At 35.8% G+C, this 18694-nt stretch overlaps 1 protein-coding gene across 1 annotated transcript in view; it reads left to right on the top strand.

The window, feature by feature from the left end:
• The window catches only part of MACROD2 (mono-ADP ribosylhydrolase 2), a 2155137-nt gene that overhangs the window by 2088402 nt on the left and 48041 nt on the right, over positions 1 to 18694 (top strand). The window contains exons 15-16 of the mRNA XM_054574077.1: positions 5189 to 5263; positions 5531 to 5620. Coding sequence (XP_054430052.1) covers positions 5189 to 5263; positions 5531 to 5620 — 165 coding nt within the window. The remainder of the gene's footprint in view (positions 1 to 5188; positions 5264 to 5530; positions 5621 to 18694) is intronic.

The raw sequence follows: 18694 nt of genomic DNA on the forward strand, positions 1-18694 counted from the left end.
TGAAAGTTTAAGTAGGATTGAAAAATACATAAAATAGGGTGTTTAAACACACTCACACACTAATAGTGGGAGACTAATGAGTATAACCTCCTCATCAGAAATTTTGACAAAATCTAACAAAATCTAATGAAAGGTGAAATGTTTATATTTTGAACCAAGAATTATGCTTTAGGAATTTATCATAAAATAAAACTTACCAAAAGTATAGAAATATTTATTCACAAAAATATTCATTGTAATATAATTTAGTGGCAAACAAGGAAACATCCAAAAGTTTGTCCACAACATGGAATATAATGCATCTTTTTAAAATAAGATTTCCGAAGAACTTGTAGTGACAGGGTAAAGATCCTTATAAAATAAGCTAAAAAGCAAGTATTAAAGTATAAATTTATTTTGATTCCATCATGCATTTAAATATTTCTATATATGTGTGTGTATGCAGACATATACACAAAGACACATACACATATAGCAGTACATATATTTAGATACACATATACACAGTACATATACCTACATATGCATATACACATGAGAATGACAGCAGTTTACAATGTTAACAGTGTCAATCCCTTAGTTGTAAAATTTTCCATAATTATCAATACTTGTATACATATTTAAAGTTTTGATAAGCAAATTGCCTTTCTTTCTTAATACAGAAAAATAATTTTAGAAATAATTTACATTAGAAAAGTATTATTTGCCCTAAGAGAAAACTAAGGATGACTAAAAGATAACTAAATCCACTCTAATCGAAATCTTGCTCTTAATCTGGGAGAGTTTTAGACATGGTAAAAGTACAATTTTGAAGGACAGCAGCAATCAAGTTTAAGTTTAACAAAAGAGCACAGTTTCTACCATCTTTCGGACAAACATTAAAGAAACAAAGTCTTTGTTCTTAGAAAAATCTAACCATCTAATAATCTACAAATGATAAAACTATATTGTCGTTGGTGGTTAAAAACAGTCCATTTACAAAAATGAGTTTAGGTTTATTCCCTAGAAATGTTTAATTCCAGACTGATGTTCCCAGGCCAATTTTTATGCAAATTAATAAAAACATTAGCTTGAGCCAAACTTAATTACCAGGGCTCCAAGAAACAATCGTGTGATCTATTTCTATAGAAACGTGAATGAATTTTTGGATTATCTGTTCTAATGGTCCTCTCCCATTAATATGGATGATTGTGTTCACTACATTAAAAATATACATATAAACCGTGGGATCTTTTATGTTCTTTTGTTTTCTCTGCCAGGAGGGATTAGGGCAAAAGTGGGAGGAATTCAACTAGACTGAATGCAGAGAAGCAAATATAAAGCTAGTCCCCATGGGGTCAAGAAAGCAAGACAGAATGCGGAATGTCTGAGTGCACAGAAGAGAAAGGCAGGTGGGCTGGAGTCATCGCTAAGGAACAGCAGGCCTGGGTACGGCGCAAGGAACCCGCACATATGTCCTCTGTGTAATATGTCAAGTCCTGGCTTGGTCTAGGAATAAGCATATGGTTATTCTTGGATTTCAAAGCTGTACACCTCATTTCTTCCCCCTATTTTTTACTAACTTGCCCTCAGAAAAATTAGAAAGAAGAAAATATATGTATTTCACTTCAAGCAATGATTGCTAAAATATGTAAACACATGAGCAAAATGGCAGGGAAGTGAAATTTCCACAAAAGCTTTGCAATGGTCTCTCATCCACAAAGTGAAGTACCGGACCTTTCTAGTCAGAGTGAAAAAACCATAGTATTCATCAACAGCCACAGGCTACCTCCTCTGGCAGTCCCACCATATCAGCAATGCCCCTGGCCCTGTTAAATGGTGATCTTCCGATTCCTGATAGAATTCCTCTAAAACTGTACCAAGTAGAGCACTGGGACTGGATACATACAAGAATACAGAGTAGCTGCTTCTACTGTTCAAATGCTCTGCTCTTTCCTTCATTGTACAGATCACGAATAATGAGTTCAGGTCCAGCAATGACCTTGAGAATTTCCCATATCCACAGTAATAGATAATGAGGCTCACTCAATAAACAGTGAAGATTTCCTCTCCGTATCATCTTCCCAATAAATAAATGTTAATGTGACTAGAAACTTTACCAGGAGACATATCTTCATATACCACCAAAGATAGAAAGAATCTCAGATATTATCTAGTTTTTGGGGGGAAGGAGCCTTATGAAATATTTATTGATCACTCATCAGTAGGTGCTGGGAAGGGAAATATGAATAAAATACAATTTTTATCTTCACAATGTTCATAACTTGGTAAGAGAGACAAATGCAAACACAGCTATATTACAGTGTAATAAGGAAAATAATAAAGAGAAGAATGAACAAAGAAATTCAAATTAGCAAAGATGTAATCACTTTATATGACACTCAAAGGTGAGAAGGGTGGAAATGGATGTGGGGGAAAGATTTTTCATGGCTCTCTCCTCCATATTAAAGAATTTTGTGATGAATATCATGACATCATGAAGAATGAAAAGCACAAATGGAATTCTCATACATTTCAGGTGGGAGTGTAAAATGGAGCAAACTCTTTGAACACTGTTTTTTAGTATCTAGTAAAGCTAAACATGTATGTTGCCTATTCTTGAGAAATTTTATTTCTGAGTTTATACTCAAGTGATATAAGTACATATGCCCACAAAAATATGTACAAGAATTTTAGTAGCATTATTTACAATAGCCCCAAATTGAAAATAATTCAGCATCTGTATAACATAATATTAGACAGTGAAATAGTATACATCACCAAAAAATAATGAATCGAGAACTTGCAGTAGCCTCCACAGAAAACATGTGTAAAAACTAAAATACATAATATATGTTTTATTTATATGAAATTCAAAAACAGAATGATCATCTGTGGGGGAGGTTATCTGCAGGCACCAACAGAGGGAGCGGAGCCACTGGTGCTGGAAACGTTCCTGCTCTGAGTAGTGATTGCACAGGTGGTACAGGTTTGTATACTTAAAAACCTGTAGCCTTAAGACTTGAGTGTTTTACTATACACAAGCTATATTTCAACTTCAAAAATTAAAAAGTAAAGTAAAAACATTTCCAGAAAAAAGGAATTTATAGTCAAATAAACCTACTTGAGAATTTTGAAAGCAGAATGGGGATCGTAATACTAATTTTACAGAGATGATAGAATGATTAGAGAATATGTGTATAAAATAGTTAGGCAAAGTATGGCATTCATATAGAATTGACTTACAAATATATTTTCTAGGCTAGTGACTCCCAAGAATCAATGTACAAACAGAGCACCTAGAAATTTCATTAAAAAGTACACTATGATTCTGTAGGTCTGAGATGAGTCCTGATATCCTGTATTTTTGAAAAGCTCCCGGGTAATTCTAATGTTGCTTGCCCATGAACCATACTTTGTGTAGCAGTAGGGAGAAATTGGGATGAATGAGTTTTGTCAGCAGGGGAAAGTTCTTAAGTCCATATTTTAAAAGATATTACTGTTAGCAATTCATAAAATAGATTACAAGAGAAAAAATCATAGATCCAAGAGAGGGATAATATAACCCTGAATGAGTAAAGGGGAAGGGGACTAGACAGGGAAAAAAAGAAGCATTTTTTTTCAGAAACATCAAATCTCAGCATTTCACTGAATTTTAGGCATGATGAGAGAAACACATCAAAGGCAGCTTGAGGTTTTTAGCTTCAATGAAGAAATACATAAATATATTGTAGTTGTAATTTTTTATCAGCTCCTTTGGATCAAAATTGAGCTCAAGAGGAATTGATGAAAAAAAAAAACAACACACAACATTTTTTTTTTAGAGTTGGTTACTCTAGCAGAGAATGAACCAAAAGAAGTACTCTAATGATTGTTTTTTAATTTTTTTAAATTTGGTTATCATTGTTCAATTATAGTTGTCCCAAAAGGAAGTACTCTAACAGGCAGATTATGAACAATTGTGTTAAAGAGGAAGCTAGAAACATGAGAGGCTGTATGTCAAGTTTGCTATAGTCACAAACAACCCTAAAAGTCCAAATAGCTACAACAAGAAAGGTTTGTCATGTCTCTGGTTGGTTCTGCTCCACGTGTTTTCATTCCAGGATCTACGCTGAAGGAGCACACTCTTTTAGGAGCAAGAGGGTTGGAGGAAGCATGCAATGGATCTTGAAGCTTCTGCTTAAATATAGTACACATCATGTCTGTTGCTGTGTCATTTTCTAAACCAATTCATGTGAATAGGCCTCACATTAATGAGGTAGGAACATACATTTGTTCCACAGGGAATGCTACAGGTCACAAGGTTACATACAGAGAAATAGCCTCCTCTTACAGAAAGGAATAGGAACAATAATGCATCTACCACAGGGATGTACCCAGGCAAAGAGCCCACGCTCCTCTGCATCCCCTGTCTGCCTATAACCAATCTTAGCTCTGGATTTTTTATTTTTAATTCAACAGTGAAATATCCTCAGCATAAATTCTTTTTATCAATATGAGACAAAATGGACAGATTTCAATTTATTCTCTTAATGAACACTTAAATGTTCTAAACCCTACAGGGAAAGGGAAGAGAAGCCAGGGGATGCAAAGCAGGGGGAGGAACATTACTAGATAATGAGCCTCATAGTAACTAAGCGTTGGCTGAATTCTCCCCTGACCTTTGCTGTATTTAGTAGGTGCCATTAGAGAATGATTGAGCTGTACGTGACCCAGTCTGTGTGTGTTCACTTTGCTTAAATTTTTCATGCTCCATCAATGGAAATATGAAAATGCAAGTAGTATTTTAATTTTTCAGGAATCTTCAATACAGGAAATACCTATGTCTTCAAGGAAAATTAAATGTAATTAACTCATGCGGCCCAGAAATTATTTAACATGTCAAAATTTCCAGGTTGTGTTCACTGCTGTTAGTACATTCATAGGCTAAATATTAATTATACCAATCAGCTCAAAGAAGAGGTTTTGCCTAAAGTATCTGGATATTTCTTATAAAATAATTGAAATAAATTTGATGTTCTGCAAAAATGATACCTTCATATTTTTTTTGAAAAACTGTTTCTAAAAAGTTTTTTAGAAAAACTGTTTTCTAACTCTCCATGCATAATCAAAGCATGGTTTCTGACATTTTTTTCTTTTTCAAACCAGGGATAAAGCTATGGTCATGCATATCTCATTTAAAAAAAAATTCAATCACTCTTCTTAACAGGACAAGAGAATGATGCAATGAAGAATGAAATAAAAATTGAGGAAGAGTCACAGAGCTCATTCATGGAAACAGAAGGTATTGAAAATGGCATATGTTGTCACCAGAGAATGAGATAAAATTATGAACCATGACTCCTAGATATACCTGAGTGTGTGAGAGTGCTGTGGGTGCATTTAAGGCAATGATTTCTAGAAAATGGCTGTAGTTTCCTGCTTTGGATGTCTACGAAAACTTGGAGGGTGTTAGGGGAAGAACTTTAACTTTGTATGCTTTAGTAACTGTATTTTGTCAATGATTTCAACTAAAACACTTCTGAGTATCCTTCTGTCACATTCTATTTAGAGTTTTCATCAAACCAAGAAGATACCACAATTGTGGAGCAAGAAGAAGTGATTCCACTTACAAGTGACCAAGAGGAAAAAAAGGAGAAAGGTAGGACTGCTCTTAAATAACCCATCACAATAGAGAGTTTCTTTGGATTCTCACCTAGAATTCACCATCACAGTTATCCTCATGCAGTTGCAGTCTGTAAGAGGGCTGGGGGGAATAAACATTTCTTTAATCTTAAAACTACATTTGTGAGTAGAATATAATCAAATAGCAAACAAAGATACTTGTAACAGTTTTCTGTCCTTCCAAATACTATGAATATGTTTTTATTCATTTAGATTAAATTTAATTTTTAAAAATGTAGTATTGAGAAAGCCTATAAAAAACTGAAATTATAGTCTAGATGGATGAGTCTTAGAAAGATGACTATAAAACAAATAGATTGTTCTTTTTGTGTTGATTTCATTCTGCCATCCTTCATATGATACTAATTAAAGGAGCAACTTAAATATAAAATATAAATTTTATATGAACCTTCATATATTATATGAACCTTCTAAACTATAAGCTTTTACCAGTAATATTAGGATATCATCATACTGAATATTGTTAAAAATAACTAAGCATTGTAATGATTTTTGAAGAAATGGGAGGAATGAACACTTTGAAGAAATGAAAATTTAAGACAGTATTTGGGACAAGGAGTCAATACATTGGAGAGAAGGTAGAAATCTTTTTAAAAATCTATTTTAAAAAAAATTACCAAAGAAATTCAGTATTATTGGAGAACTTGAATAAATTTATTTTTATATATAAAGCAATGTCTTAAAAAAACTAAAATATGAAATATGAAGTAAAATAATTCCTCTGGTACACTATGTCATAAATCATGCTGCTCTTAAATAATAAGTGTTTGCAAAGCAGTTACAAAGTAATAACTTGACAGGCCTTCTTTATAGAGCACAGTGATCAATTTTGTTTCTGAATTACCAGTAAAATGTAGATATGATCTCAATTGTACAATCAGATCAGTAGTAACTACAGCTTCAAAATTACAAACTCTTTCTGACAGAGACATTGAAACAGTTTAATTTGTAAGCCATGTTAGTGATTTTCACATCTTTTTTAAAAATTTCTGCTGCCTTTAGAGCCATGTTCTTCCATGTCCATGCCTCTAATAACCTTTCTGCATTGCAAATTCTAGTTGAAGTTCCCAACACCATGCTCCCAGCAAGTCAAGTAAACAGCATGCCTGGAGCATTTTATGTATAATGATGGTAATAGACATTTGATATAACCCTCACTTTAGATACAGTTACATGGCATTGCTCCTTTCACTTGTACTTGTAAAATATAAAATACCCAATGGTGCCTGCCTGCATAATTTCTGTGTGGCAGAAATTATTTACTTTGTATATTATACTTCAAGACATGCAAATGAAGAACATCAAATGGGTATATATTTTCCTCTTATTAACTTGACCTACAGAGAAAAATAATGTGTTCAGCACACATGGATGTGTCACCTTTCTTTCAGTGGCTTCTCTAGCATTGAGTACTCCTTTAATTACTGACGCGTTAACTGACCACTTTTTACCTCTCCCTTGTGAGAATACCAGTCCTCCTCTGCAAATGGTGAAGTAGCATGCAAGAAATAAATGAAGTCAACTCCTGCTACTTGCTTGTCAAAACTTTGAAGGTGAATTTTTTTAAGATTTGACTTTTATCTTTAGGAAGTAATAATGACTATGGGCTTGAATTAAACACCGTCTTTCTCCGTCCCTCTCCGTCTTTACCACAGATACTTAACTTGGCCTTGCCTTGAATATTTCCAGGTTTGAAATAAAATGTATCACCTTTATCATTTTATTTGCTTCAAAGCAAGAATTAAAAGCTATCCAGTTACACAAAAGAAAAGTCACCAAAGGAAAATGGGGCAACACAGATTCAGGGCGCTCTGCTCTAGCTCTTCCCCTAACTAGCGAGCTGGGTGACCTTGGGCAAGTTATTTAACCTTTCAATGCCTCAGTTTCCTTATCTGCAGGATTGTGATGACAAAAGTCACATACAGTTGCGGTGAAATTTGAAAAGCAATTATAACAATACCTGGAACATAGAAAGTGCTCCATAATCATTTAGTATTTATCATAATTTGATAAATTGATGACAAAGTCAAGAGAATCTGTATGTAGAGTTCCTCAAATCCATTTATTGTCCTTCCTACTTGAATCCATATAAACTTCACATATTATCTTTCAACAAAAATTGTTCTGCACATTTCATTTTTAGCATCATTACCTGCAGGTTGTTTCAAATACACATATTTCCTTCTACAAAGGTAGAATAATTAATGAAAGATAACATGGGAGGCATCTCTCTTATTCACAAAGCCCTTTTTCTTTGTCATGATCTCAATCTTCTGTTTAAGAAATGCTGAGTGAACAATAATTTTTATTTTTCAATGAGATACAATTGACATATGACGTTATATTAGTTTCAGGTGTGTAACATAATTCATAAAGAAGAAGCCATTATTGATTTATTGGTAGATCCACAGAATAAACATAGCCAATAAGTTCAAATAGTATAATTTTCTTTTGTTTTATATAGGTATTGAAGAGTCTTGTTTAAAAACATTTTGAGAAAATAGCTCCAGGTTTTGTATATATTCACAGTATCTCTTATTGGAAAGTTGAACATATGTATTAAGACTTACTCTTATCTGTGAACAAAAACAAATGAGTAATCTTATTACATTTGTAGGAATGTTGTTTATAGCTTTAGAAATAATGATTCTTTTTTATTTTGAGACTCTTTCTTAGGAGATATAAAGGGGTTGATTTCAAAAAACTCCTGACCAGAAAAAAATGTTTCATCTTTTTCTTTCATTTTGTAGCATTCTCTAAGATTAGAAAATGTAGATAATCTTCAGGATACATCTTCTATGGCTCCCAGGTGTATGGCACAGATGTTGCAACATTAAGTTTTGAAGTTAGCTCTACCAAAATATGGGTTTTGAAAAGAAGAGAAAATATTCAGCAGAACTTCATGCTGATAAAATTATACAATAGCACAATGGACATGTCCCTAGGAGACTTGAAATACAAAAATTTCAATAGGCATAAAGTGAGATTTCACATATGGCAGCTTTTCTCATATTGCCACATTGCCTCCTCCTAAATGAGTCCAATTTTATGCTTTCCCAGCAGGACCTGCAGCACATATGAAATCCAGTTAAATAACATCACTTAGGTTAATAACCAAATAGGAAAGTAATATTACAGGAGGTCTCCTCTAAAAAGAATCTAATATTTTAGCATAAAGTACAAAGCCAGCATTAAAAAGCTTTTCTGCAGATTTTTATTTCTAGTTAAATTTAAAAATATTTGACACAAACTCTTAATATATCAACATTGTATTAGTATTCTATCACATAAATTTTATTTTTATTATGAATATAATAGATTTTTTTCTAAGTGTTATATAAAAAACATACATGCCCATTATTTTTCTTATATCAATTAACAAATATAATATGGAATACTAATTCTTCATTTACCTCAGGTTGACCAAAATTGATGGAGACTAAAAGTATATTATGGTTTAAGATCTTCTTGGGGGGAAAAAATGGATACAGACAGGTAGAAAGTAAAGTGCAAGCCAGCAACAAGTGTAAGTTATGATGTCATTAGGTGTACAGCACAGATATTGAGAGCTGACAAAGGGAGTTAAGCATCTGAAAATTTTTGTCCTGGGGTGGGGAGGTGGAGGAGTGATCCTGGAACCAATGCCTGGCAGACACCAAGGAATGCTGGTACACACATATGAAATTCATTTTCTCTATGCTTTTCTTCATTATTCCATATGAATTTTATAGGGTGTGTATTTGTGTGTGTGTGATAGGGTTAAGACTCAGAAATCTGATTTTTAGTTCTGCCTTTGACACTGCCTGGATAGAACCATGAGTAAGCTGCTTAAGCCTCTTGGGGCCTCAAGTTCCTCTTCAGTGAGGGATGTACTTATCCTCATGCATCTTGAAGTTGTGAAAAAGATGAAATGAAACGGTTTTTGAAGATGAGCTGGAGTAAGCAAGCTTAGCAGTGCTGAGCAAACTGTGACCCATGGACCAAACCTGACCCATTGCCTGTTCTCATATGGCTTGTGAGCTAATGGTTTTCACATTTTTTAATTATTGGGGAAAAAACAAATAATAATTTGTGAGACATGGAAGTTACAAATTTCAGTGTCCACAAATAGAACTTTGTTAAAATACACAAAGCCTACAATGTTTACTATCTGGCCCTTAACAGAAAAAAAAAAACTGCTAACTTCCAGGGTATAGCATCTATGCAATGTAGACCAAATTACCCTAAATGTGAAACCCCTCCTTTCTATGCAGAATTCCTGAATTATGCGGTCTTCATCAATACACGTAGACATATGTACATGTATGTTTCACTAGTACTGGGAAAATAGGATTATCCCACAATGCCTTGCCCTTCTGCATGCACAGCGTTTGCTCTGCCCACCCCTCCCCAAACTGATGGGCTGGGAAAAATAGCTTCCCTGATGTTAACCCCCATTAGAGGGGACCCAAACTGGAATGGCTTGGGCCCCAAGAATTTCAGCTTATGAATGGTGTGAAATAATCTGCCTCCTTTAGAATAAAAATAAGTTTCCTTTAAACACAATTCTTTTTGTCACTGTGCCTAAAAGCAGGTTCCATTTATTTACTAGAGTAAACCAATTGATCTTTGCTTTCTATGGGGATACTGCAAGTGAGATTTGCTTTAAAACGGTGAATTTAACATCTTAATCAAAACCATTTTTACAGAAAGACCATGAGGTGACGGAACTAATAGAGGCAGGTCTATCCAAAAAGTGAGCGAGGTTACTAGGGATTATAATAACACAGATGTGTATATGTGTTCACTTACACATTTTGTTGTAAAGACCAAATTTTCCTGAACAATTATTTTAACATATAACCTTAAGCTCAGAAAATGGTTAGAGTGTCGGCTTTCAAATGGAAGTGCTATTTTTCTCTTTGTTTTAGAAGGAAGCCCAATTTCTTTTCAATACCGTGCATATCAGGTGTCTTCATTTCAGTGCAGTATGTAAAGAGCAGGTGGTATAAGTAGTACTTGGAATTTTAATTATTTTTTTCATTTATTTCACTGTGAGGATTTACCTTTCAATGTGTTTTTATAATCAAGATGGAAACAATTAGAGAGCTTGATGCTTGAATGTTTTCCTACATTTATTTTATAACATCTGCTGCAATGATTTTAAAAAAGAAAAAGCGGAAGTAAACATTTTAACAATAACAAGAGGTTTGGTTCAATTGTATGGAATACATTTATTTCATTGTGAATCTTTAAAGGAAATGTTGTCAAGATGACTCATCTCTATTTCCAGCCAATAAATATCATCTCATTTTTAGAGTTTTCATGTTTGACATAAAAATCTGTTCATTTTTCAGGAATGTTATAGTTTATTTGCCTTGAATTTTAATTGAAACTAGTAGGAAAAAATGCAGAGAATTAGAAATGACAGAAACAAAACCTGGATATGTTTTTTTACAGACATTTTCAAAGAATATTTCTTTTCCATTTATCATATGTAGTTTATTCCTCAAATATATACAAAAATTATTTTACCTGTCTTCTCTTTTTCATATACTTTTGAGCACAGCTCATGAAATAATATTCAGGATTAAGAGATACATGGCTCATAACATATTAAGATATGGATATATACTTTTAATGTAAAGGAATACTTTCCAAAATCAATAGTCATTTTGTACTGTGTTATATTACTCTTATTTTTCCATTAATATAATATTATAAACAACCTTTTGAAATAAGGTTGCATAATAAATAAAACTTGCATAACATCTAACAATTAAATAATTAAATAGACAAGATAAATATAGTTATAGTGTGTGAGAGAGAGAAAGAGACCACCTGAAATTTCAAGATGCTATGTTGCTAGCTTTGAAGATAGATAAAGGAGGTCATAAGACCAGAAATGCAGGAAACTTTTAAAAATTAGAATGTGTAAGGAAATGGATTCTTCCCCAGATCCTCCAAAAGGAAAGTAACTGTGCTGACCCCTTGATTTTAGCCCCATAAAACCCATTTCAGACTTCTGGTCTCCAGAACTATAAGATAATAAACTTGTGTTATGCATAGACACTAAGTCTATGGTAATTTGTCACAACAGCAATAGGAAACTAATATGTTTCCTTGCAACAGAGTTCCTTCAAACCATGTTGAAAAATTTAGGCTTGTCTTAATAGATCCACAGAGAAAGTAGAGACTTCAATATGGTTCCATGTTCTAGTTGGGAATTGCCATACAGCTATTCCTCCTTCCATAATCTATGCTAAATTAGGCAACAGTTTTATTATCATGACCCATCCCTTTTTAATGTCAGTCTCTGTTGAATGCACAACTGAACTTTAATTCAAGTAAATCTAATTACTGTAACTACAGTCAATAGAATAATTATGCATTTCTAGGATATTTGGAGGAGAAAAAGGAATTACAGTGAAGGCATTAGGGAAATAAAGAAAGGGGGGGAAGAGAAAACACAATGAAAGAGGTAGGAAGAAAGGAAGAAAGAAGGAAGAAGGATGGAAGGAAGAGAAAGAACTGGTTTATATTTTCTGGTCTGGGTAAAATAATGAAGTAAATATTCAAACAATACTTTTTGGAAAGAAAGGAGATATAAAATTCATGTCTAAATTCTTTCCACTTTGTCTCTTCCTGAGTAACACCACAAAATGGGAAGAGAGAACCTCTTGATCCTAAAAGTTTTCTAATAGCTTAAGGCCAAAATGACCACAAATATCATGAGTATATTATTCTGGCACTTAGGTATGTATAACAATTAGAGTGTTAAGACACGGATTTTTGGACCATACCCCCAGAGATTCTGATACATTAGGTCCTAGTGGGCCTGGGAATCTGCATTTCTATTGAGTTTTTGGGTTTGTTTGTTTTTGTGTTTTTTTTTTAGGTGATGGTGAAGCTGCTGGTCTGTGGACCACATTTTGAATGGCACCACTACTCCAATATTTTGCATCCAAATTCAGACTATTATTTTTGAAAATCTCTTAGACCTTTTACTCCACCTTACTTTTGTTGGAGAGTAGGTGTTTAGACACTGCAAAGATAGATAGATGGGTGGATGGTGATAGATAAGTGATAGATTGGATAGGTAGATAGATGATAGATAATGATAGGTGATAGATAGATAGATAGATAGATGATAAGTGGGCAACATAAAACCCTTCTCAGTAGATCCAAATCACCTGGACACTTTTTAAGGATGAATTGCTGGGCCCTATACCTCAAGTTCCTGATTCAGAGTATCTAGGGATGGTGGGAAAGCAAGAGTTTGCATTTCTGAGAAGTCCCTAGGTGATCTGATGCTGCTGCTTGAGGGACCACACTTTAAGAACTATTAGCCAAGCCCTTGTTCCACTCATCTGACTCACATTAGGCATTATGGGAGGCCCTATCATCATCGTGACCTCCCAGGAACTGCAGCTGGGACACAGAGCATAGGGTAGATGTGGAAAGGATGGGGACCTCTTCCCAACTCAAATCCCAGTATGTCTGAGAGCAGCTGTTTGTAAGCCTTTCTTCCCAGGTGTGCTCTCCTGGTGGTCAATGACACAGTTCATCCCTCCCATGGTAGCAGGACTGGGACCATGGGAAGAAGGAACAAAGAGACTGTGCAGAACAGAACTTCTGCTTGTCCATTGGAAAGGAAACCTGGGGTACTCCAAGAACATCCTGACCTGTTTATCTGAAAATACACAGCATTTGAGTTGTGTATGTGAAAAATGTGTTCACTACTGAAGCCGTTTTCTTCTGGTTTAGATCAAAAGTGAATAACAAAAGGAAAAAAACATTTCTTCACTGTTATCTCAGCAGTTTTACCCATTTTCAAACACAGAAGCAAGATGGAGAAATGTGAAAAAAAAATAGTAGTTCCTCTGGGAAGGCTGGAAAAAAGAACAAAAATAAGATTGGGGGCACCACTGTGCTCAGCTTCAGGAGTTACCCTACACAGAGTAAAAACAAACCTTGATTCAGCAGTCCCTGTTTGATTTAGGTCCTTTTGTCTTCCAAATTCTAACATTTTCTCAGCTGAATTGGAGGGGATTCGTTATTTACAAAAAATAAAAGGAGAAACTGAACAGGGCTTTCAGAGCAATGCACATAAGCTGTTTGTTATATTGAATCAGCACCTGGGGCATTGATTTGAAAGCGAAAAGCAGGCCATTCACCTGGGTTGCCAAGTAAAACAGAAGCAACTGTCTAGCTGACGCATCAGAGAGAACGCTAGTCACCAGGGCTCCATCTGAAACTGCCTTTGCAGAACGCAGATAACCTAAAAAAGAAGTACAGAGGCTGTCCTGAAACCTAATTCCAGTTTAGGAGCATATCTCCTTTTCTCCTTTCCATAAGCTACCTGTGATTTCTAATTAGAAATGTCTTTCCAAACCAAGCTGACCTAATTCCTCTTTCTCCCTTAAAAAAGGTGTCCGTTTCCTAGTGTCAATATTTGGTTTTGTTTATTTGCTAAGAATTGTTGTTGCTTAGTCCTCTGAACTTGTTTGCTTGGCCTTTCCCAACATTCTAAGCAGTAATAGTCTCTATTGGCCCAGTAATTAAAGAAATCCAGTACCTTTTCATTCTGACTAGCTGCCCTCTTCCATCTCCCCTATTGTTTTTTTTTAGTAACACCACCAGCAGATGGTTAGAGATTTATCACCCTTTCAAAACTTTGTATTTTCCCCATCTCATCAAGCATATCTGAGCCAAACGTAATTAGCTTAAGACTTCTGAGCCCTCACGGGAGATCAGTTAAAGACCTGAGCAATTTCAATAAAAAGCTTGAAAAGCGAATCCTGGAAGGCTATGCAAAACCACAGGAGAGCCACTATTATTTAGACGCAAAGGCCTCTCTCCTCCTCCCCATTGCTCCTTCTTTGGGTATTTTAAATTCTTAGAATATTCATGAGGTCTCCAGGGCTTTGGAGCTCTATTGGGACAAATTTGGGTGGGCGGGATATTTAAGCTTTCTTCAGCGGGGTCAGTGTTTGGTGCCTTTTAATTGATTTCAATCAAGGGCTGCTTTTTGAGTAGCCCTAAGTCACTACTTTTATCCTTCAAATGTGACCCAGCTTGAAGTCCAGTAGTTTTATTTTAGCTGCCGACATCTTTGATAGTAAGAGAGCTCTCCAAAGGATGCAGCTGATCAAGAAAATCACCCTGCAACCCTTGGGTTTAGGCAGATATGCTGTGTCCTGAGAGTGTCAGAGCTGGTTCTATCCCCATGAAGAAATGAGAAGGTCATACATACAGCTCTAAAATTTGGCAAAAAACAAGCCTGCAAACTTAAGGAATAAAACATTAATAGAGGTGGACCTATGTGCTCTCATTGACATTATGTTTATGTAAGCACCACATAGTAAATGCTGCAGCATATATAACATGACTGTCATAATTATGATTGACATTTGTATAGAAACCTGAAAGAACAGGGACACAGGAGTATAGAAACACCCATCACTCAGCTTGTAGATTTAAAGTTTTAGTGTTTATCATTAATTCCATTCTTATTCATGTTCTTTTTTTTTTGAGGTTTTAAATTTACTAGAACTTCTTCCAACTGTTGCTGTTGGAATCAAAGCATACCATAAAGCAGGGAACAGACACAACATCCCACGCCGTCCACCATCCATCCTATACAGAACTCAAAATTCCCAAAGTAACCACATTCTCAGAGAGAAGTGTTGGATTGAGGACAAATAGAAATTTGGATTCAGGCAATCAGTAGCTGTAAGGAATTGCTGAGACAGACCGTGGTAACTCTTCCAAATCATTCTAGTTCATTCCTGACAAGTTTGATCTTAGACAACAATGGCAGATGTCCAATTTTTCTCTCTACTTCCTTGATTTTAAATGCTTTATTAAAGCTACATTATCATTGGTGTCTCAATTCTTATTAAGATTATTAATGATTATGGAAACATCATCTTAGAAAAAGATGAGAGAGAGAACAAGAAGGGCTTGTGATATAAATCCTGGTGCATGTGGGTCACCCAAGCAGCAACACACAGCCTGACTGCAGAGAGCTGACCTTCAAAGGCCCTTCTCTGCAGGGCTCCCACAGGACCAGCGTTTTGTGACATTTTGTGCTTGTACAAAATCCCACAGGCACTCACTTCTTATCTCAGCATATGCCAGTCATCATAGCCACAAAGACCGGGGGACACAATATAAAATAATGGTTCTGTGTCTTCTTGCCATTTTATCTATTTTTCCTCTAGAATTTATATTTTGTGCCAACCATATTGTAACAAGGCAGTTTTAGAGAGTAGGAAAAAAATAGTGCTATGAATTCAGAACCTTATTATATTAAACTGCTTTGGGCTTTACCCTCTTTAGAGTGTGTTCATGATTTCAGCTACTAGGAGGAGTCTCGAAGCCCTCATGAGAAGCTCATCACCGTGTCTTACATGTATGCTGCTCCTGGGTTATGGTCCTTGGGGTTTTGAAAAGTTAAAGAAAGAGTTTAGAGTATGAGAAACTTGTGGGGAGACTTACCATCCCCTCCATGCTTCAGGGGGAACCAATGAGAAGGCCCTGGCAATCCCATTTTGGGCCCTATGAATCCAAATTCCTCATAATTTGGATTCTCGCAAATCAGCACCTAGAATAAAAGCAGCCCTGATGAGGGATCACAGACTTGGGAAACCAGAGACAGAAACTGTACCCTCTCAACACAATTTTATGTGGTCTTATCGAAACCAAGATCTTTATCCCCAACTGGCATTCTCTTTTCCCTTTTCAAAACCAAGCCAATCCTTTGCAAATGTCAGGAAGATATTCCAAATGTTTCACAGGCTGTGATGAGTTTCTCTGAACACATTAAACCCATTACATTTGAGACTTTGAGTACCTTACCCTAAAAGGAAAACAAGATGGTTTGCGTGACCCATAACTGGAGCTATATTGGTAAGACAGAAATGTTTGGTGTCATCAGAGGTGCTGTGGACTGAGAATCCAAAGACATGTGTTCTAATCTAGATTCTGGCAGTCTGCTCCTTATTGAGCAATGGGGTGTGAGACCAAATACTGAGGATGCAACATTTGTTGAAGGTATGTCAGTGCTTACTGACAGGATGATATGGTAACAGTTGCATATGGTCAGAGTTTGTGAAGCAAAAACAATAATCACTGTTCTAGAATGAGCCAGTTGACCATACCCTTTGGATGATCCTGGCTTCTGCTTGATGTCTCTGAGGTAGATGTAAAGTCCTACTTGTCCAGAGTTGCAAATGTTGAAACACTAGCAGATTCTAGTGGATCTGAGTGGTGCAAGTTGTTCTAAGGTGTCGAGTGTTAATTTAGATCTCTTTAGGAGATGTTAAGATGGAATTCATTGGAGAAATGCAAGACATTTTTTTAACAGACATGCCTGCATGACAGAAAAGGAGGAGGGGGCTGGTAAAGGTAGGGAGAGCCATCAGACTACACTATAAGTGTGACCCCCAAGTGAAGGAGACAGGAGGGAAGGTTGGGAAGTGTACAGTGTAAGAAAGTATTGACAAAGCACCTAGGAGTCCTTGAGGCAATTTCACCCAACACAGACTTGCTTTATTTTCCCTCAGTCATTGGCTGGGGGCAGCCCATAGGAAATATGGCCTCAGAACAAATGAAGTGATGGATGGATTCTAGTACCCAGCAACATGGCCCTCAGTCAGTGACACTCCTTGTGATTGGAAGTCTGCAAGGTGTTGATTTGTGGCTGCCACACAAAGTCCTAGAAATTCAGACAAGTAGCCAATAAATTACTCTACATTTTTTAATACTCTATTTTTTAAGCACACAATTTAAGTATATAGCTAATTCTCAAAAACAAGCTTGTTTTTCTCCTAAATTGATTATAAAACTTATGAACCAAGATTTGGACACAAAAAAAGTGAAATTTCTTTCAGAGGAATGGATTTATTGAGAGCTATGAAGTCAATCCTAATTGTAGTCATATCTGAATATGTGTGTCAAGGAATTGAGGATTTGCAGAGATTCCTGTGTGGGAGCCCCGCATGCCAAGCGTACCCTGCAATAGACATGAAGAACCAAAGATCAGAGGATTTCTGTAGCAACACCTCAGTTTGCACCTTATCCTTTACCTGTATCTTTTCTCACACAACACACAATGTGAGGAGCTTGTGTTCCCTTTCCTCTGACCCAGTTTTCCCAAAGTCATTGTCACTTAAGTTTCTCCTCTGCATGTTCTATCACTTTGAAATGGTGTTAGCATATATAAGCTGCAGAATATTTGTTGGGATACCAGCCCAATTCACTGCCTCTATGGTTATGCAACACTTTATTTACATTCTTATAAATAGCAAATACTTTAATGCCAATGTTCCGTCCCTTTTTGAGGGACCAGAATATCAGAATTTCTAGCTCTCTATATTATAACTGGTTTGGTACTTCATTCTGGAACATGCTCTTAGCACCTCATATCCTTAGAAGTCAAGTGACCTTAGATTATCAAAGATCTGGAGAATACATGCATGTTCTCACATCACTAGGGATCATGCTGAAAGTGTAAGAGACAAGTAGCAGTGCCTTATGGAAATACTTTTAGGAACAAAAAGTATGCCAGGTAATTTGTATCACCTACATGTTTTATCACTTTTGCACTTTCAGAATATGGTATGGATGTCTAGTTGTGTCAAAAGGGTAATAATACAAAGAGAATATGAACTGAATGGGAATATAAAGACTTCACTGCCATATCATAGCTAATGCATTTTTTAAGCTCATTGGGATTTATTTTATTTTTTTAAATCATGTTTATTCTATTACAGTGATCTCAAGTTTTCCCCTTTTAACTCCCTCCAGCCATCCCACCGCCCTCCCACCCCCACTCCCACAGTCAATTCCCACTCTGTTGTCCATGTCCGTGGGTCATTCATACATGTTCTTTCTCTAGTCCCTTCCTCCTCTTTACACCATTGTCCTCCTTCCCTATCCCCTCTGGTCCCTTTCAGTCTGCTCCATGTTTCCATGTCTGTGGTTTACTTTGTTCGTTAACTTATTTTGTTGAATAGATTCTACTTATAGGTGAGATCACATGGTA

The sequence above is a fragment of the Pteronotus mesoamericanus genome, unplaced genomic scaffold (assembly GCF_021234165.1).
Source record: "Pteronotus mesoamericanus isolate MK-2021 breed Mesoamerican mustached bat unplaced genomic scaffold, CSHL_Meso_final contig_25, whole genome shotgun sequence".
Taxonomy (NCBI): Eukaryota; Metazoa; Chordata; class Mammalia; order Chiroptera; family Mormoopidae; genus Pteronotus; species Pteronotus mesoamericanus.